Consider the following 21,832-nt stretch of genomic DNA (forward strand, 5'->3'; position numbering starts at 1 on the left):
GCAACTGTGCACCTGGGTACACCGGTTTAAACTGTGAAATAGGTAAGAATTCTTCAAACTTCTAACCTTTCAAATCAGGCTTTGCATCTCTATCCGATCATAATATTATTCATATTCTTTATCGCCCTCCTTATTGTTAAAAACACAAATTTGAATACAGACCATCTCATAATCATTCACAATTCAAAACGCTTTCTCATAGGTACTTGTACCATGGACGCAGAATGCCAGAACGGAGGAACTTGTGCCTTGGGTATCTGCAACTGTGCACCTGGGTACACCGGTTTAAATTGTGAAATAGGTAAGATTTCTTCAAACTTCCAACCTTTCAAATCAGGCTTTGCATCTCTATCCGATCATAATATTGTTCATATTCTTTATCGCCCTCCTAATTGTTAAAAACACAAATTTGAATACAGACCATCTCATAATCATTCACAATTCAAAACGGTTTCTTATAGGTACTTGTACCATGGACGCAGAATGCCAGAACGGAGGAACTTGTGCCTTGGGTATCTGCAACTGTGCACCTGGGTACACCGGTTTAAACTGTGTGAAATAGGTAAGATTTCTTCAAACTTCCAACCTTTCAAATCAGGCTTTGCATCTCTATCCGATCATAATATTGTTCATATTCTTTATCGCCCTCCTAATTGTTAAAAACACAAATTTGAATACAGACCATCTCATAATCATTCACAATTCAAAACGGTTTCTCATAGGTACTTGTACCATGGACGCAGAATGCCAGAACGGAGGAACTTGTGCCTTGGGTATCTGCAACTGTGCACCTGGGTACACCGGTTTAAACTGTGAAATAGGTAAGATTTCTTCAAACTTCTAACCTTTCAAATCAGGCTTTGCATCTCTATCCGATCATAATATTGTTCATATTCTTTATCGCCCTCCTAATTGTTAAAAACAAAATTTGAATACAGACCATCTCATAATCATTCACAATTCAAAACGCTTTCTCATAGGTACTTGTACCATGGACGCAGAATGCCAGAACGGAGGAACTTGTGCCTTGGGTATCTGCAACTGTGCACCTGGGTACACCGGTTTAAACTGTGAAATAGGTAAGATTTCTTCAAACTTCCAACCTTTCAAATCAGGCTTTGCATCTCTATCCGATCATAATATTGTTCATATTCTTTATCGCCCTCCTAATTGTTAAAAACACAAATTTGAATACAGACCATCTCATAATCATTCACAATTCAAAACGGTTTCTTATAGGTACTTGTACCATGGACGCAGAATGCCAGAACGGAGGAACTTGTGCTTTGGGTATCTGCAACTGTGCACCTGGGTACACCGGTTTAAATTGTGAAATAGGTAAGATTTCTTCAAACTTCCAACCTTTCAAATCAGGCTTTGCATCTCTATCCGATCATAATATTGTTCATATTCTTTATCGCCCTCCTAATTGTTAAAAACACAAATTTGAATACAGACCATCTCATAATCATTCACAATTCAAAACGGTTTCTCATAGGTACTTGTACCATGGACGCAGAATGCCAGAACGGAGGAACTTGTGCCTTGGGTATCTGCAACTGTGCACCTGGGTACACCGGTTTAAACTGTGAAATAGGTAAGATTTCTTCAAACTTCCAACCTTTCAAATCAGGCTTTGCATCTCTATCCGATCATAATATTGTTCATATTCTTTATCGCCCTCCTATTGTTAAAAACACAAATTTGAATACAGACCATCTCATAATCATTCACAATTCAAAACGCTTTCTCATAGGTACTTGTACCATGGACGCAGAATGCCAGAACGGAGGAACTTGTGCCTTGGGTATCTGCAACTGTGCACCTGGGTACACCGGTTTAAACTGTGAAATAGGTAAGATTTCTTCAAACTTCCAACCTTTCAAATCAGGCTTTGCATCTCTATCCGATCATAATATTGTTCATATTCTTTATCGCCCTCCTAATTGTTAAAAACAAAATTTGAATACAGACCATCTCATAATCATTCACAATTCAAAACGCTTTCTCATAGGTACTTGTACCATGGACGCAGAATGCCAGAACGGAGGAACTTGTGCCTTGGGTATCTGCAACTGTGCACCTGGGTACACCGGTTTAAACTGTGAAATAGGTAAGAATTCTTCAAACTTCCAACCTTTCAAATCAGGCTTTGCATCTCTATCCGATCATAATATTATTCATATTCTTTATCGCCCTCCTTATTGTTAAAAACACAAATTTGAATACAGACCATCTCATAATCATTCACAATTCAAAACGCTTTCTCATAGGTACTTGTACCATGGACGCAGAATGCCAGAACGGAGGAACTTGTGCTTTGGGTATCTGCAACTGTGCACCTGGGTACACCGGTTTAAATTGTGAAATAGGTAAGATTTCTTCAAACTTCCAACCTTTCAAATCAGGCTTTGCATCTCTATCCGATCATAATATTGTTCATATTCTTTATCGCCCTCCTAATTGTTAAAAACACAAATTTGAATACAGACCATCTCATAATCATTCACAATTCAAAACGGTTTCTCATAGGTACTTGTACCATGGACGCAGAATGCCAGAACGGAGGAACTTGTGCCTTGGGTATCTGCAACTGTGCACCTGGGTACACCGGTTTAAACTGTGAAATAGGTAAGATTTCTTCAAACTTCCAACCTTTCAAATCAGGCTTTGCATCTCTATCCGATCATAATATTGTTCATATTCTTTATCGCCCTCCTAATTGTTAAAAACACAAATTTGAATACAGACCATCTCATAATCATTCACAATTCAAAACGGTTTCTCATAGGTACTTGTACCATGGACGCAGAATGCCAGAACGGAGGAACTTGTGCCTTGGGTATCTGCAACTGTGCACCTGGGTACACCGGTTTAAACTGTGAAATAGGTAAGATTTCTTCAAACTTCCAACCTTTCAAATCAGGCTTTGCATCTCTATCCGATCATAATATTGTTCATATTCTTTATCGCCCTCCTAATTGTTAAAAACAAAAATTTGAATACAGACCATCTCATAATCATTCACAATTCAAAACGCTTTCTTATAGGTACTTGTACCATGGACGCAGAATGCCAGAACGGAGGAACTTGTGCCTTGGGTATCTGCAACTGTGCACCTGGGTACACCGGTTTAAACTGTGAAATAGGTAAGATTTCTTCAAACTTCCAACCTTTCAAATCAGGCTTTGCATCTCTATCCGATCATAATATTGTTCATATTCTTTATCGCCCTCCTAATTGTTAAAAACAAAAATTTGAATACAGACCATCTCATAATCATTCACAATTCAAAACGGTTTCTCATAGGTACTTGTACCATGGACGCAGAATGCCAGAACGGAGGAACTTGTGCCTTGGGTATCTGCAACTGTGCACCTGGGTACACCGGTTTAAACTGTGAAATAGGTAAGATTTCTTCAAACTTCCAACCTTTCAAATCAGGCTTTGCATCTCTATCCGATCATAATATTGTTCATATTCTTTATCGCCCTCCTAATTGTTAAAAACAAAAACCTGAATACAGACCATCTCATAATCATTCACAATTCAAAACGCTTTCTCATAGGTACTTGTACCATGGACGCAGAATGCCAGAACGGAGGAACTTGTGCCTTGGGTATCTGCAACTGTGCACCTGGGTACACCGGTTTAAACTGTGAAATAGGTAAGAATTTCTTCAAACTTCCAACCTTTCAAATCAGGCTTTGCATCTCTATCCGATCATAATATTGTTCATATTCTTTATCGCCCTCCTTATTGTTAAAAACACAAATTTGAATACAGACCATCTCATAATCATTCACAATTCAAAACGCTTTCTCATAGGTACTTGTACCATGGACGCAGAATGCCAGAACGGAGGAACTTGTGCCTTGGGTATCTGCAACTGTGCACCTGGGTACACCGGTTTAAATTGTGAAATAGGTAAGATTTCTTCAAACTTCCAACCTTTCAAATCAGGCTTTGCATCTCTATCCGATCATAATATTATTCATATTCTTTATCGCCCTCCTTATTGTTAAAAACACAAATTTGAATACAGACCATCTCATAATCATTCACAATTCAAAACGGTTTCTTATAGGTACTTGTACCATGGACGCAGAATGCCAGAACGGAGGAACTTGTGCCTTGGGTATCTGCAACTGTGCACCTGGGTACACCGGTTTAAATTGTGAAATAGGTAAGATTTCTTCAAACTTCCAACCTTTCAAATCAGGCTTTGCATCTCTATCCGATCATAATATTGTTCATATTCTTTATCGCCCTCCTAATTGTTAAAAACACAAATTTGAATACAGACCATCTCATAATCATTCACAATTCAAAACGGTTTCTCATAGGTACTTGTACCATGGACGCAGAATGCCAGAACGGAGGAACTTGTGCCTTGGGTATCTGCAACTGTGCACCTGGGTACACCGGTTTAAACTGTGAAATAGGTAAGATTCTTCAAACTTCTAACCTTTCAAATCAGGCTTTGCATCTCTATCCGATCATAATATTATTCATATTCTTTATCGCCCTCCTTATTGTTAAAAACACAAATTTGAATACAGACCATCTCATAATCATTCACAATTCAAAACGCTTTCTCATAGGTACTTGTACCATGGACGCAGAATGCCAGAACGGAGGAACTTGTGCCTTGGGTATCTGCAACTGTGCACCTGGGTACACCGGTTTAAACTGTGAAATAGGTAAGATTTCTTCAAACTTCCAACCTTTCAAATCAGGCTTTGCATCTCTATCCGATCATAATATTGTTCATATTCTTTATCGCCCTCCTAATTGTTAAAAACACAAATTTGAATACAGACCATCTCATAATCATTCACAATTCAAAACGGTTTCTTATAGGTACTTGTACCATGGACGCAGAATGCCAGAACGGAGGAACTTGTGCCTTGGGTATCTGCAACTGTGCACCTGGGTACACCGGTTTAAATTGTGAAATAGGTAAGATTTCTTCAAACTTCCAACCTTTCAAATCAGGCTTTGCATCTCTATCCGATCATAATATTGTTCATATTCTTTATCGCCCTCCTTATTGTTAAAAACACAAATTTGAATACAGACCATCTCATAATCATTCACAATTCAAAACGGTTTCTCATAGGTACTTGTACCATGGACGCAGAATGCCAGAACGGAGGAACTTGTGCCTTGGGTATCTGCAACTGTGCACCTGGGTACACCGGTTTAAACTGTGAAATAGGTAAGATTTCTTCAAACTTCCAACCTTTCAAATCAGGCTTTGCATCTCTATCCGATCATAATATTGTTCATATTCTTTATCGCCCTCCTATTGTTAAAAACACAAATTTGAATACAGACCATCTCATAATCATTCACAATTCAAAACGCTTTCTCATAGGTACTTGTACCATGGACGCAGAATGCCAGAACGGAGGAACTTGTGCTTGGGTATCTGCAACTGTGCACCTGGGTACACCGGTTTAAACTGTGAAATAGGTAAGATTTCTTCAAACTTCCAACCTTTCAAATCAGGCTTTGCATCTCTATCCGATCATAATATTGTTCATATTCTTTATCGCCCTCCTAATTGTTAAAAACAAAAACCTGAATACAGACCATCTCATAATCATTCACAATTCAAAACGCTTTCTCATAGGTACTTGTACCATGGACGCAGAATGCCAGAACGGAGGAACTTGTGCCTTGGGTATCTGCAACTGTGCACCTGGGTACACCGGTTTAAACTGTGAAATAGGTAAGAATTCTTCAAACTTCCAACCTTTCAAATCAGGCTTTGCATCTCTATCCGATCATAATATTATTCATATTCTTTATCGCCCTCCTTATTGTTAAAAACACAAATTTGAATACAGACCATCTCATAATCATTCACAATTCAAAACGCTTTCTCATAGGTACTTGTACCATGGACGCAGAATGCCAGAACGGAGGAACTTGTGCTTTGGGTATCTGCAACTGTGCACCTGGGTACACCGGTTTAAATTGTGAAATAGGTAAGATTTCTTCAAACTTCCAACCTTTCAAATCAGGCTTTGCATCTCTATCCGATCATAATATTGTTCATATTCTTTATCGCCCTCCTAATTGTTAAAAACACAAATTTGAATACAGACCATCTCATAATCATTCACAATTCAAAACGGTTTCTCATAGGTACTTGTACCATGGACGCAGAATGCCAGAACGGAGGAACTTGTGCCTTGGGTATCTGCAACTGTGCACCTGGGTACACCGGTTTAAACTGTGAAATAGGTAAGATTTCTTCAAACTTCCAACCTTTCAAATCAGGCTTTGCATCTCTATCCGATCATAATATTGTTCATATTCTTTATCGCCCTCCTAATTGTTAAAAACAAAAACTTGAATACAGACCATCTCATAATCATTCACAATTCAAAACGGTTTCTCATAGGTACTTGTACCATGGACGCAGAATGCCAGAACGGAGGAACTTGTGCCTTGGGTATCTGCAACTGTGCACCTGGGTACACCGGTTTAAATTGTGAAATAGGTAAGATTTCTTCAAACTTCCAACCTTTCAAATCAGGCTTTGCATCTCTATCCGATCATAATATTGTTCATATTCTTTATCGCCCTCCTAATTGTTAAAAACAAAAACCTGAATACAGACCATCTCATAATCATTCACAATTCAAAACGCTTTCTCATAGGTACTTGTACCATGGACGCAGAATGCCAGAACGGAGGAACTTGTGCCTTGGGTATCTGCAACTGTGCACCTGGGTACACCGGTTTAAACTGTGAAATAGGTAAGATTTCTTCAAACTTCCAACCTTTCAAATCAGGCTTTGCATCTCTATCCGATCATAATATTGTTCATATTCTTTATCGCCCTCCTAATTGTTAAAAACACAAATTTGAATACAGACCATCTCATAATCATTCACAATTCAAAACGCTTTCTCATAGGTACTTGTACCATGGACGCAGAATGCCAGAACGGAGGAACTTGTGCCTTGGGTATCTGCAACTGTGCACCTGGGTACACCGGTTTAAACTGTGAAATAGGTAAGATTTCTTCAAACTTCCAACCTTTCAAATCAGGCTTTGCATCTCTATCCGATCATAATATTGTTCATATTCTTTATCGCCCTCCTTATTGTTAAAAACACAAATTTGAATACAGACCATCTCATAATCATTCACAATTCAAAACGGTTTCTTATAGGTACTTGTACCATGGACGCAGAATGCCAGAACGGAGGAACTTGTGCTTTGGGTATCTGCAACTGTGCACCTGGGTACACCGGTTTAAACTGTGAAATAGGTAAGATTTCTTCAAACTTCCAACCTTTCAAATCAGGCTTTGCATCTCTATCCGATCATAATATTGTTCATATTCTTTATCGCCCTCCTAATTGTTAAAAACAAAAACTTGAATACAGACCATCTCATAATCATTCACAATTCAAAACGGTTTCTTATAGGTACTTGTACCATGGACGCAGAATGCCAGAACGGAGGAACTTGTGCCTTGGGTATCTGCAACTGTGCACCTGGGTACACCGGTTTAAATTGTGAAATAGGTAAGATTTCTTCAAACTTCCAACCTTTCAAATCAGGCTTTGCATCTCTATCCGATCATAATATTGTTCATATTCTTTATCGCCCTCCTAATTGTTAAAAACAAAAACTGAATACAGACCATCTCATAATCATTCACAATTCAAAACGCTTTCTCATAGGTACTTGTACCATGGACGCAGAATGCCAGAACGGAGGAACTTGTGCCTTGGGTATCTGCAACTGTGCACCTGGGTACACCGGTTTAAACTGTGAAATAGGTAAGAATTCTTCAAACTTCTAACCTTTCAAATCAGGCTTTGCATCTCTATCCGATCATAATATTGTTCATATTCTTTATCGCCCTCCTTATTGTTAAAAACAAAATTTGAATACAGACCATCTCATAATCATTCACAATTCAAAACGGTTTCTTATAGGTACTTGTACCATGGACGCAGAATGCCAGAACGGAGGAACTTGTGCCTTGGGTATCTGCAACTGTGCACCTGGGTACACCGGTTTAAACTGTGAAATAGGTAAGATTTCTTCAAACTTCCAACCTTTCAAATCAGGCTTTGCATCTCTATCCGATCATAATATTGTTCATATTCTTTATCGCCCTCCTAATTGTTAAAAACAAAAACCTGAATACAGACCATCTCATAATCATTCACAATTCAAAACGGTTTCTTATAGGTACTTGTACCATGGACGCAGAATGCCAGAACGGAGGAACTTGTGCCTTGGGTATCTGCAACTGTGCACCTGGGTACACCGGTTTAAACTGTGAAATAGGTAAGATTTCTTCAAACTTCCAACCTTTCAAATCAGGCTTTGCATCTCTATCCGATCATAATATTGTTCATATTCTTTATCGCCCTCCTAATTGTTAAAAACAAAAACCTGAATACAGACCATCTCATAATCATTCACAATTCAAAACGCTTTCTCATAGGTACTTGTACCATGGACGCAGAATGCCAGAACGGAGGAACTTGTGCCTTGGGTATCTGCAACTGTGCACCTGGGTACACCGGTTTAAACTGTGAAATAGGTAAGATTTCTTCAAACTTCCAACCTTTCAAATCAGGCTTTGCATCTCTATCCGATCATAATATTGTTCATATTCTTTATCGCCCTCCTAATTGTTAAAAACACAAATTTGAATACAGACCATCTCATAGTCATTCACAATTCAAAACGGTTTCTTATAGGTACTTGTACCATGGACGCAGAATGCCAGAACGGAGGAACTTGTGCCTTGGGTATCTGCAACTGTGCACCTGGGTACACCGGTTTAAACTGTGAAATAGGTAAGATTTCTTCAAACTTCTAACCTTTCAAATCAGGCTTTGCATCTCTATCCGATCATAATATTGTTCATATTCTTTATCGCCCTCCTAATTGTTAAAAACAAAAACTTGAATACAGACCATTTCATCACAATTCAAAACGGTTTCTTATAGGTACTTGTACCATGGACGCAGAATGCCAGAACGGAGGAACTTGTGCCTTGGGTATCTGCAACTGTGCACCTGGGTACACCGGTTTAAACTGTGAAATAGGTAAGATTTCTTCAAACTTCCAACCTTTCAAATCAGGCTTTGCATCTCTATCCGATCATAATATTGTTCATATTCTTTATCGCCCTCCTAATTGTTAAAAACAAAAATTTGAATACAGACCATCTCATAATCATTCACAATTCAAAACGCTTTCTTATAGGTACTTGTACCATGGACGCAGAATGCCAGAACGGAGGAACTTGTGCCTTGGGTATCTGCAACTGTGCACCTGGGTACACCGGTTTAAACTGTGAAATAGGTAAGATTTCTTCAAACTTCCAACCTTTCAAATCAGGCTTTGCATCTCTATCCGATCATAATATTGTTCATATTCTTTATCGCCCTCCTAATTGTTAAAAACAAAAATTTGAATACAGACCATCTCATAGTCATTCACAATTCAAAACGCTTTCTTATAGGTACTTGTACCATGGACGCAGAATGCCAGAACGGAGGAACTTGTGCCTTGGGTATCTGCAACTGTGCACCTGGGTACACCGGTTTAAACTGTGAAATAGGTAAGATTTCTTCAAACTTCCAACCTTTCAAATCAGGCTTTGCATCTCTATCCGATCATAATATTGTTCATATTCTTTATCGCCCTCCTAATTGTTAAAAACAAAAACCTTGAATACAGACCATCTCATAATCATTCAAAACGGTTTCTTATAGGTACTTGTACCATGGACGCAGAATGCCAGAACGGAGGAACTTGTGCCTTGGGTATCTGCAACTGTGCACCTGGGTACACCGGTTTAAACTGTGAAATAGGTAAGATTTCTTCAAACTTCCAACCTTTCAAATCAGGCTTTGCATCTCTATCCGATCATAATATTGTTCATATTCTTTATCGCCCTCCTAATTGTTAAAAACAAAAATTTGAATACAGACCATCTCATAATCATTCACAATTCAAAACGCTTTCTTATAGGTACTTGTACCATGGACGCAGAATGCCAGAACGGAGGAACTTGTGCCTTGGGTATCTGCAACTGTGCACCTGGGTACACCGGTTTAAACTGTGAAATAGGTAAGATTTCTTCAAACTTCCAACCTTTCAAATCAGGCTTTGCATCTCTATCCGATCATAATATTGTTCATATTCTTTATCGCCCTCCTAATTGTTAAAAACAAAAACCTGAATACAGACCATCTCATAATCATTCAAAACGGTTTCTTATAGGTACTTGTACCATGGACGCAGAATGCCAGAACGGAGGAACTTGTGCCTTGGGTATCTGCAACTGTGCACCTGGGTACACCGGTTTAAACTGTGAAATAGGTAAGATTTCTTCAAACTTCCAACCTTTCAAATCAGGCTTTGCATCTCTATCCGATCATAATATTGTTCATATTCTTTATCGCCCTCCTAATTGTTAAAAACAAAAATCTGAATACTGACCATCTCATAATCATTCACAATTCAAAACGCTTTCTCATAGGTACTTGTACCATGGACGCAGAATGCCAGAACGGAGGAACTTGTGCCTTGGGTATCTGCAACTGTGCACCTGGGTACACCGGTTTAAACTGTGAAATAGGTAAGATTTCTTCAAACTTCCAACCTTTCAAATCAGGCTTTGCATCTCTATCCGATCATAATATTGTTTATTCTTTATCGCCCTCCTAATTGTTAAAAACACAAATTTGAATACAGACCATCTCATAATCATTCACAATTCAAAACGGTTTCTTATAGGTACTTGTACCATGGACGCAGAATGCCAGAACGGAGGAACTTGTGCCTTGGGTATCTGCAACTGTGCACCTGGGTACACCGGTTTAAACTGTGAAATAGGTAAGATTTCTTCAAACTTCTAACCTTTCAAATCAGGCTTTGCATCTCTATCCGATCATAATATTGTTCATATTCTTTATCGCCCTCCTAATTTTTAAAAACAAAAACTGAATACAGACCATCTCATCACAATTCAAAACGGTTTCTTATAGGTACTTGTACCATGGACGCAGAATGCCAGAACGGAGGAACTTGTGCCTTGGGTATCTGCAACTGTGCACCTGGGTACACCGGTTTAAACTGTGAAATAGGTAAGATTTCTTCAAACTTCCAACCTTTCAAATCAGGCTTTGCATCTCTATTCGATCATAATATTGTTCATATTCTTTATCGCCCTCCTAATTGTTAAAAACAAAACCTGAATACTGACCATCTCATAATCATTCACAATTCAAAACGCTTTCTCATAGGTACTTGTACCATGGACGCAGAATGCCAGAACGGAGGAACTTGTGCCTTGGGTATCTGCAACTGTGCACCTGGGTACACCGGTTTAAACTGTGAAATAGGTAAGATTTTTTCAAACTTCCAACCTTTCAAATCAGGCTTTGCATCTCTATCCGATCATAATATTGTTCATATTCTTTATCGCCCTCCTAATTGTTAAAAACAAAAACTTGAATACAGACCATCTCATAATCATTCACAATTCAAAACGCTTTTTTATAGGTACTTGTACCATGGACGCAGAATGCCAGAACGGAGGAACTTGTGCCTTGGGTATCTGCAACTGTGCACCTGGGTACACCGGTTTAAACTGTGAAATAGGTAAGATTTCTTCAAACTTCCAACCTTTCAAATCAGGCTTTGCATCTCTATCCGATCATAATATTGTTCATATTCTTTATCGCCCTCCTAATTGTTAAAAACAAAAACTGAATACTGACCATCTCATAATCATTCACAATTCAAAACGGTTTCTTATAGGTACTTGTACCATGGACGCAGAATGCCAGAACGGAGGAACTTGTGCCTTGGGTATCTGCAACTGTGCACCTGGGTACACCGGTTTAAACTGTGAAATAGGTAAGATTTCTTCAAACTTCCAACCTTTCAAATCAGGCTTTGCATCTCTATTCGATCATAATATTGTTCATATTCTTTATCGCCCTCCTAATTGTTCAAAACACAAATTTGAATACAGACCATCTCATAATCATTCACAATTCAAAACGGTTTCTTATAGGTACTTGTACCATGGACGCAGAATGCCAGAACGGAGGAACTTGTGCCTTGGGTATCTGCAACTGTGCACCTGGGTACACCGGTTTAAACTGTGAAATAGGTAAGATTTCTTCAAACTTCTAACCTTTCAAATCAGGCTTTGCATCTCTATCCGATCATAATATTGTTCATATTCTTTATCGCCCTCCTAATTGTTAAAAACAAAAACCTGAATACAGACCATCTCATCACATTTCAAAACGGTTTTCTTATAGGTACTTGTACCATGGACGCAGAATGCCAGAACGGAGGAACTTGTGCCTTGGGTATCTGCAACTGTGCACCTGGGTACACCGGTTTAAACTGTGAAATAGGTAAGATTTCTTCAAACTTCCAACCTTTCAAATCAGGCTTTGCATCTCTATTCGATCATAATATTGTTCATATTCTTTATCGCCCTCCTAATTGTTAAAAACAAAAACCTGAATACTGACCATCTCATAATCATTCACAATTCAAAACGCTTTCTCATAGGTACTTGTACCATGGACGCAGAATGCCAGAACGGAGGAACTTGTGCCTTTGGTATCTGCAACTGTGCACCTGGGTACACCGGTTTAAACTGTGAAATAGGTAAGAATTCTTCAAACTTCCAACTTTTCAAATCAGGCTTTGCATCTCTATTCGATCATAATATTGTTCATATTCTTTATCGCCCTCCTAATTGTTAAAAACAAAAACCTGAATACTGACCATCTCATAATCATTTACAATTCAAAACGCTTTCTCTTAGGTACTTGTACCATGGACGCAGAATGCCAGAACGGAGGAACTTGTGCCTTGGGTATCTGCAACTGTGCACCTGGGTACACCGGTTTAAACTGTGAAATAGGTAAGATTTTTTCAAACTTCCAACCTTTCAAATCAGGCTTTGCATCTCTATCCGATTATACTATTGTTCATATTCTTTATTGCCCTCCTAATTGTTAAAAGCAAAAACTTGAATACAGACCATCTCATAATCATTCACAATTCAAAACGCTTTTTTATAGGTACTTGTACCATGGACACAGAATGCCAGAACGGAGGAACTTGTGCCTTGGGTATCTGCAACTGTGCACCTGGGTACACCGGTTTAAACTGTGAAATAGGTAAGATTTTTTCAAACTTCCAACCTTTCAAATCAGGCTTTGCATCTCTATCCGATCTTAATATTGTTCATATTCTTTATCGCCCTCCTAATTGTTAAAAACAAAAACCTGAAAACTGACCATCTCATAATCATTCACAATTCAAAACGGTTTCTTATAGGTACTTGTACCATGGACGCAGAATGCCAGAACGGGGGAACTTGTGCCTCGGGTATCTGCAACTGTCTACCTGGATACACCGGTTTAAACTGTGAAATAGGTAAGATTTCTTCAAACTTCCAACCTTTCAAATCAGGCTTTGCATCTCTATCCGATCATAATATTGTTCATATTCTTTATCGCCCTCCTAATTGTTAAAAACAAAAACTTGAATACAGACCATCTCATAATCATTCACGATTCAAAACGGTTTCTTATAGGTACTTGTACCATTGACGCAGAATGCCAACCTTTCAACTCAGGCTTTTCATTTCTATCCGATCCTATTTTGTTCATTTTCGTTATCAAAAACTTGAATACAGACCATCTTATAATCGTTTACAATTAAAAAACTTTTTCTTATTGATACCTGTTCCATAATTTGTTCTAAACCTCCTTTCAATTTAGGCTTCGCATTTCTTTTCGATTATATATATTGTTTACATCTAGCACTGTCCTAATTGTCTGATATAAAAGCTTTTTGAATTTTTTCTGGCTCATTTTAAATCAAAGAAGTCATATTCATGCAATTTTGTGATTTCTTTCCATGGGTACGTATGGAAGGTATTTATTCCATGCTGCTCTTTATGCATGGCCTTTTGGAGAACAGATTTGATATTGTGATTCCAAAAACTTTATTGATTGAGATTTGTTTTAGGATAACAAAAGACTGACATATTTCATCCCGGTTATAGCTATTCAACTTTTGGCACAAAGGTGTCTTGAAACTTAGACTATGTAAAGACAATCCTGCGTCCATTGTTACATATATTTCAACCAAATGAAAAACATTTACTTTATTTTACAATTCATTAAATATACATGTATATATATTTCTTTGCGCTTAACCACCTATCTCATCATGAGTAAATTTCGGCAGGGGATAGAGTCTGAACGTTCTATAACATTAAAATATTGATGTTTCAGATGTTTGTTTGTTTTTTCATTTAATCTAATACCATGATCTCAAAGACTTTTAAATGTCATCAACCTTTTACCAATCACTTTTAGCTTTTTGCACTATGAAATCTCATTTCCAGAACTCAACCTTCGAAATATGCCAAAGTCAATCATCGTCAGCATTATCTTCATCATTATTTTTATTATTATCATTATCATCATTGTTAATATTATGATCATTATTATTATTATTAAGTTACTCATTAGATTGTTTCATATTTTTGATTTTACCACTTTTATATAGATGTAAATGAGTGTGCGATAGATACAAGTCTCTGTTATAATGGAAGATGTGTCAACTTGGATGGATCATACACTTGTGTCTGCAATGCTGGATTCACATTATTCAATGCAACTTTTTGCAATGGTAAATCGAAATACAAGTTTTGCTTTTTCCTTAAGGAATATTGTAGGTTTTATGACCGTCTTTGTAAAATTGGAAAGACACGAAGATAACAAAATAAATCAATATCAAATTCATTCAGTTTCCTGCAGAATTTATTGAAGGCATAGTTCATTATCCACATAGTATTTTTAAATAGTTTTTTAGCGTTTGATTTCATATTTACATATTTCAACATGGTATATAAACGTTTTTCAAATCACATTTGTATGTATTATTGTCATGTAGATTGTTCATAATTCAGCCATTCGGAAGCGAAGTGCAATCATAATAAAACAAATAAATCAATTTGATATAAGAAGTGAGGAGCATTCAAATACACCCTGGACAGAATGTGGTAGAAATGTGTCCATTCACTCTTTTGCATAGGCATGCATTTGTGCAATGCAGTTCTGTTAATATTAATTGGTCAAACATACACACAAGATAACAACTAAATTATTAAAACCCCTTATCAACAGAAATTGATGTGCTTTTCCTAACTCAATAGCGGAATGTGAATTACTTGAGCAAAGGTTTTGTTGAATACTTTTAGATGTAATCTTTAATATGCCATACCCTTAAAGGTAATACAAAGTTTTGGGAGGCTTTGAAAATTGGGTGGATAGTGAATCTTTACAATTTTGATATATTTGGATGCCCCTGTTGATGTATTATAAGCACTAACAAAATTAGCCCCTAAAACACTTCTGTTTTCGAGAAAAATTCAATATAAAATTTTCTACCGGTGCTCCCGGTAAATTTTGATAAATTTCAAATAGCTCCTATGGCCGTACAATAGTAGCTGCGACCGTGAAAATCTCAGAATATGTAGTTGGGATATATAATTTCCAAACAGGAATAGCTAATCGGTCGATTTAAGTCAAGAAACATTGTTTCATAGTTAAATTAATATCTTGACCTTGAGAGGGAGCTATACAACATAAAGAGTTTATTATTTATAATTTCATAACTTTAAACTCGAATTCAACCGCGACAACGATCAATGTATATTGTAGGAACGTATATGCTTCCAATATGTTAATTTGAACCAAAATCATGACCCCATACCAAAACATTGTAATACCTTTAAGAAATTTAAATCTGGACAAAACAATTTTTATAATTAAAAAAAACTTACAAAACTTAGTAAGGGTATGAATATTTTAGTACCTAACTGTACATGTACATGTACGAAAATGACTCGGACATGATACAATTCCTAAATCATCTGACGAGGCTGTTATTGCATATACTGTACACATTCCATGTGTAGTCTCCTTATGATATCTTGTTTGAAGTACATACAACAGAAACGATGTATTATTGATATTTCTTTTCATGTAGTAACGCATTCAGGTTTTCATAAAGATCTTAGCTTCATGCCATTGTTTTTTGTTTTGCTTTCTCTGTATTTCCAGAACTCTCAAGCAGTCTGTTCATTAGTCGAGTGAATATTCAGATTACCGGACAAAGTCTGAATAATAAAACCCTGACGTATACACCAGAATTAACCAATAGGTCATCGGCAATATTCATGGAATATGAAGTTGCATTCTGTTTCATTGTAAGTATATCTTTCTTCACCAGTAAATGCTAGAAAATTGATGACAATTCTGAAGACGTAAATATGTACAAGTGGGTGCCTCTTCAAATCCAAAACACTACATACTGACCATATATATCACATTAAGATGCTAATTTATATTTCAGGAGGAACATAAGTCTACTAAAACTTTGTAATAAAGTGTTGGTTTCTCCTGAAAAATGCTTTTTATAGATCCATTCAAAACAAGAGAGAATATACATGTAGTCTCTTTTTAATGCCTGCAAAGATGACGCAGAAGGCATTGTTTTATATACTTGCCCGTACTTCCATCTAATCCTATGTTAACACAATAGACCAGTTCACGGCTAGCATATTACTGCAATGACCCCGAATATCCACAGATCTTCAAAACGTGAAGAGGTCCACTTTGTACATTTTTAAATGAATAATCACTCCTACAGCGATGGAGGTGTTATATAAATAGCCTTTCCACCTGCGTATCATGGAGTGCATGAATGAATAATGATAACATAACTTTCATGAGCACGTATCCAGTATTTCGTCTCCGTATATTTCAAAATGTGTTCTGCAATGACCTCTATCTGCTCATGCTCAGACTGCAACCGTGAACTGGCTTGAAAAGTATGAGTATGCAAGGTTGAATTAATTATATTTGTGGTGCAAGGAGTCAAAGGTCAAATATTGGAGGGTCATATATGTGTTTTGAATTACCATGTGTACACGAAAATAGTGATAAATGATGCGAAAGCTAATGCTTAGATTAGCAAGTGTGCGCTTGTAAAAATGACGCCTGGCTGGAATGCTCCCCAGGGAGTGGAGAATGTGCATACATTGTGTGCGGGTAAGCCTTGAATCCGATGACCGGGGTAATAGTATATATATCTGTAAGGCGCTTTGATAGGGCCCTCCTGAAAAAGCGCCATATAAGAAATATTATTATTATTATTATTATTAGTTGCAATAAAATCGCTTTAATTTGAGAATTGCACAGAGTACTGCATCATACTAAATTTTTGTGTGATTTTCTCCCCTTTCTGCTCATTTATAACGTGTATTTCCTAGTATTCTGGATCCTAAAACATCACGAAATGGCACTAAGAGGAAGATACTTTACTGCTATGGCTTAATATCGTTTTTTTTAAATAATTTTAATGATTTCGGAACCTCGCAGTATGCATCAATTCATGTGTACTCCATAACCAGCCTTTTTTATTTATTTTTCAGTGCATATTTGGTTCTGCACTTTATCTTTGATTTTTTTTTTAATGAAATGTATTTTTATGAACTACATTATGTATCTAAGCATAATCTGATTCTTCTTGCCCCTTCTTATCTCATTTATCAGTTCAGTCAATATGTAAGGAGACAGTTAGATTCTCAACTTGTCGGTGATAATTGCATAGTGCTGTCATTCAGCCGAGGTAGTGGAGTCTGTCACATGCAAATGGAGCTTGCCGCTACTAGCCAAAGTGTAGCAGATGGGCTTGCTATAAGTTTATCTGTCTTATCTACCAACATTGATCAAGCTTTATCAGCTTATGGTCAAACTCTGGTAGCGTCTACTATATCGGCAAATGGTAAGAGTATAAGTATAACCCCTTTTTCACCTGCCATTCTTCTTTTTAAACACCTTACAATAGATTATTGTATTGGACATACAAAATATTGTCTTTTTAAAGGTCATAACAAATAATGTTGTTTTTTTTGTAACTGGGTAAATCGAAATCAGTATCTTTCAGTTGTCTGCAATGTGTTAGAAGGCTCAGTCGAAAAGTCAATTTCAGATACTTTTTATTAAAAAAAATAATATAACCTTGCAACTGTGAATAGTTTGTGAATTTAATTTGATGGTTCTAAATTATTTGCGATATGATTTCTAAGATTAATTGGTTATCAACTCTCTTTCACTAAGGGCCGGAGTTGGCATCTGATCATATGATGGACCCAAGTGATAAGATGTTGATTTCAAGATATCCTATAACAAACAACAAATCGTGTTTTGTTTTTTCAAACTTGTTTGTGACAAATCATTTTAGAGTTCAAAATATGATATCTTGGAGTGACTTGCATTTGAATAGATGTTTATGTCATCATATAATATCAAATCAAAGATGGTTATGTATCAATACCAGTCAAGAAAAGGCATGGAGTTGACGCACATGGAGTTTGAAATTGTCAAATTCATGTGAATTGTCCCCTGTTCAGTCAGCCGTGAAGAGATGCACAACATTCCTGGTACCAAAGGACATGAGGAATGACTCTACTGATATATGTCAGATCACAATATTTCATACTTATAGTCCTATAAATTAGGTAATTTCAAAAAGTGTACACTTATAGCTGTCGAAGCACATGTAATATTAGGTAAACTGTATTGGTATTACAATTATTATTATTTGTTCATATTACAGAAGTAATGGAGATCTTGTCATTCTACTGTCTTTACCTTCTCAGTTAACAGAAGTAATGTGAATCATTCATATATCTTTGAAATTAACAGTTCAGTGCGATCAATCGAATTGCCAGAACGGCGGGGAATGTACATTTTCTGGGCAGCCTTGTAGTTGCCAAGCTGGTTTTACAGGAGACCTGTGCCAGGATGGTAAGTTGTGTATTTTAATGTTTTTATCAATGATGATCCTCAAAGAATGTTAGTGTTTACAAACTTTTACTCAAATACATTTTGTTATTCTGTTATTTTTTAGTGTTTGTATGCTTCCTCTAACTCATTCTCTACAGGTATATATAGATATATGAGTATATATACAGCATAATAAGAAATGGATGTGAGGGTATTCTCTTTTTCTTCGCACAGTCACCACTAATTTCGCGTACATCGTACATGTATATTTTTCTGGTCTTGTCTTTTCATAATCGCATATTTGGTCAACTTTTTTCCAGCCGCTCAAGGATTGTCGAATGGAGCCATCATTGGTATTGCTGTCAGTGTATTTGGTTTTGTTCTCATCCTCTTAACCTGTGTCAGCTGCATTCTCATCAAAACTGTCAGACGAAACCAAGCGACAAAATTAATGCTTGCGTGAGTATTACAATAAATTTATGAATGAACAAACCCAAGATATTATTTCCCATAACTTACTGCCCGCATCTATATGATGTCAGTATACCAAACGAATGTAGCAAGATGATAGCTCTACTAGAGCTTGAATCAGACATAACAAAACATTAAATGGTAGTGTTTTTTGTAGACGTAACAATGCCATAACACAATTCAATAATACTTAGTAGAGTATTGGACCTAAATGTATATGTATTTTGAACTTGCCTTTGATGTATCTATAGAGGTGCCTTGCCAATTGGTATAACTCTTATTGACATTTTGTATGCACGATAGTCCGAAATTCTCCATACTAGGATAATTTCCAAGGAAGTTCCTTAATTTTACTTAACTTCCCAAAAAAAAAGTTTGACGAAAAAGGGGAATGTTTTTGAAAGAGCAAGAAATTTTTACTAAAAGGGTTTATATTTTCATTTCAGAAAAGTTACTTTTTGTGAATGAACTCGATAAACCAAAAGTATAGTTAAGTACCTATGTTTACATAAGAAGCCTCAATTTGTTGTAATGTTCTTGAAAGTACAGAAAGTACATGTGCCTTTTTTTTTTTTTTACTTCACTAAGAATCAAGCATTACACCTCTGAACATACTTATACATGGGGGGGGTCGAACCCCCCCCCCCTCAATTTTTTTATTAAAAAAAAAACAACTTTGTAATCTAGGGAACGTCTGATATCGTTTCTTTATTGATCAAGTAAGTTAAAATCATCTTTCTACCTATATATATATATATATATCACTCATAATAAAAAAAATATATAAAAATGTGTTTTTTTTCTTCAGTGAAGAAAGGTATAACGATCCAAGTAGACGAGATAGCGGCTTCTTCAGACACGAATATTTATATGATTCTGAGGAGTACGATTCCCTTGAAGGACGCCGGTATCATGTTGGTCTAGCATTAGATCGACTCCGAGGAACTGATGCACAGGTATGAACAATTTCCTTGTCCATGTGTTCAAGGCTTTATTATAACTCAAATAATCTTCCTGTTCAATACGGTACTTATCATGAAATAGAAATACCAAACGCTTTCAATAATTTACCAAACAGATGAACAATATGTAGTACTCAAACACCTGCACCCCATTTTCCAGCGCTTGTAGTACAAAATGTTGTGTACCAAGGTTAAAGGAAATCAATTACCATTCTTAACGACACCATACCCCCCCCCCCCTCACTCATTGTTATTTAGGCTACGCGTATGCATGTTCCCTCCTTTTGAAAACACCCCCCTAAGTCCGTGTGTAAAGTCAATACGGGCCGGATTTTTGTGTACTACGAGCCGGACTTTGGTGCGTGAAAAGTACCCCTTTACCGGACATTTTGGGAACACGCATGCGGTCCCTCCGACCCCGGAGTTCAGGGACCAGGCACCATACCTACCTTCTTTAAATGATTTCATGCATAAAATTGTTCGAAAAATGAAAATGTGTTTCTTATTAGTTTCTTCCATTAATGTCCCTCGTTTGTTTACTACTGTTTAATATTATAGGGAGAAGAGATCCTATACAACAGAGACAATTTTTCTCAAAATAATTATAGGGTTAGGACTAGGGTAATTTTTATTTTTGTATAATGCATGATTGATGCTCTAAAGAGTGATATAGATTAACCATTTACAAATTAATTGTTTGTTGAAGCAATGTGTGCTTCAAAAACTGATTCTTTTTGCAAAATATATGATTTTGGCGCCGGCACAGCAAGGTTTTTCATCATAACAACAAACATCAAACCAAAACAACCCTCAGAATTGAAAAAAACCTCAAGGCATGGACGAAAATTCGCTATTGACTAGTTAAGCAAAACATTTGTTCAAAAAGTATTCGTACAATAAGTAAACAGGTCAAATGAACGTGTTTTTTTCTTTAATATGCAAATATGCTCTTGATTATCTGTTCTTAAATCAGTATCCTTTTTATGTGAATGATTGATAGATTATGATGGAAAGAAACCAAAAAAATCTAGTAATCTGTTATTGTTTGTCTTGCCAACAGCCACAAGAAGAACACAATTTCAGCACTCCTTATGTGGTGGATGGGAGTGAAAGGGTATGTAGAAGATTCTTTGCATGTGACATTATTCTGCATTCGCAGTGTCATTGATCAAAAGAGTTTGCCCCACCACATTTGAGTTTGGCACAATTTTGTGAATGATGCATAGTGGCTATGGGTACATGTAACGGTACGCCACCTATCAAATGTCGCAGGCCAATTTACAACTTCTGGGGGTGTTTCACAAAGATCTTACGTCGAACTTAACTCTAAGTTGGACCTAAAAATTTGGAGAGCCATTGGTTGTCTTAAAATGATACATATTCAAAAGCGAAAATTCAAGTATTTTCGACTTTTTAGAAATTCCACATCAAGAACATGAAATTTCCTTCATAATCGAAAATATGAATGATTTGAATCAACATTTAATGCCTTTTAAAATA

At 36.7% G+C, this 21,832-nt stretch overlaps 1 protein-coding gene across 1 annotated transcript in view; it reads left to right on the forward strand.

The window, feature by feature from the left end:
* The first annotated feature begins 13,431 nt into the window (after positions 1 to 13,431).
* Positions 13,432 to 21,832, forward strand: part of LOC105446932 — a 10,180-nt gene continuing 1,779 nt past the window's right edge. Inside the window, exons 1-8 of the mRNA XM_011684363.2 lie at positions 13,432 to 13,467; positions 14,611 to 14,733; positions 16,170 to 16,315; positions 17,664 to 17,895; positions 18,819 to 18,920; positions 19,220 to 19,358; positions 20,179 to 20,326; positions 21,393 to 21,446. Coding sequence (XP_011682665.2) covers positions 16,286 to 16,315; positions 17,664 to 17,895; positions 18,819 to 18,920; positions 19,220 to 19,358; positions 20,179 to 20,326; positions 21,393 to 21,446 — 705 coding nt within the window. The 5' untranslated portion in view covers positions 13,432 to 13,467; positions 14,611 to 14,733; positions 16,170 to 16,285. The remainder of the gene's footprint in view (positions 13,468 to 14,610; positions 14,734 to 16,169; positions 16,316 to 17,663; positions 17,896 to 18,818; positions 18,921 to 19,219; positions 19,359 to 20,178; positions 20,327 to 21,392; positions 21,447 to 21,832) is intronic.

Source organism: Strongylocentrotus purpuratus, unplaced genomic scaffold, assembly GCF_000002235.5.
Source record: "Strongylocentrotus purpuratus isolate Spur 01 unplaced genomic scaffold, Spur_5.0 spur5_scaffold_10, whole genome shotgun sequence".
Lineage (NCBI taxonomy): Eukaryota > Metazoa > Echinodermata > Echinoidea > Camarodonta > Strongylocentrotidae > Strongylocentrotus > Strongylocentrotus purpuratus.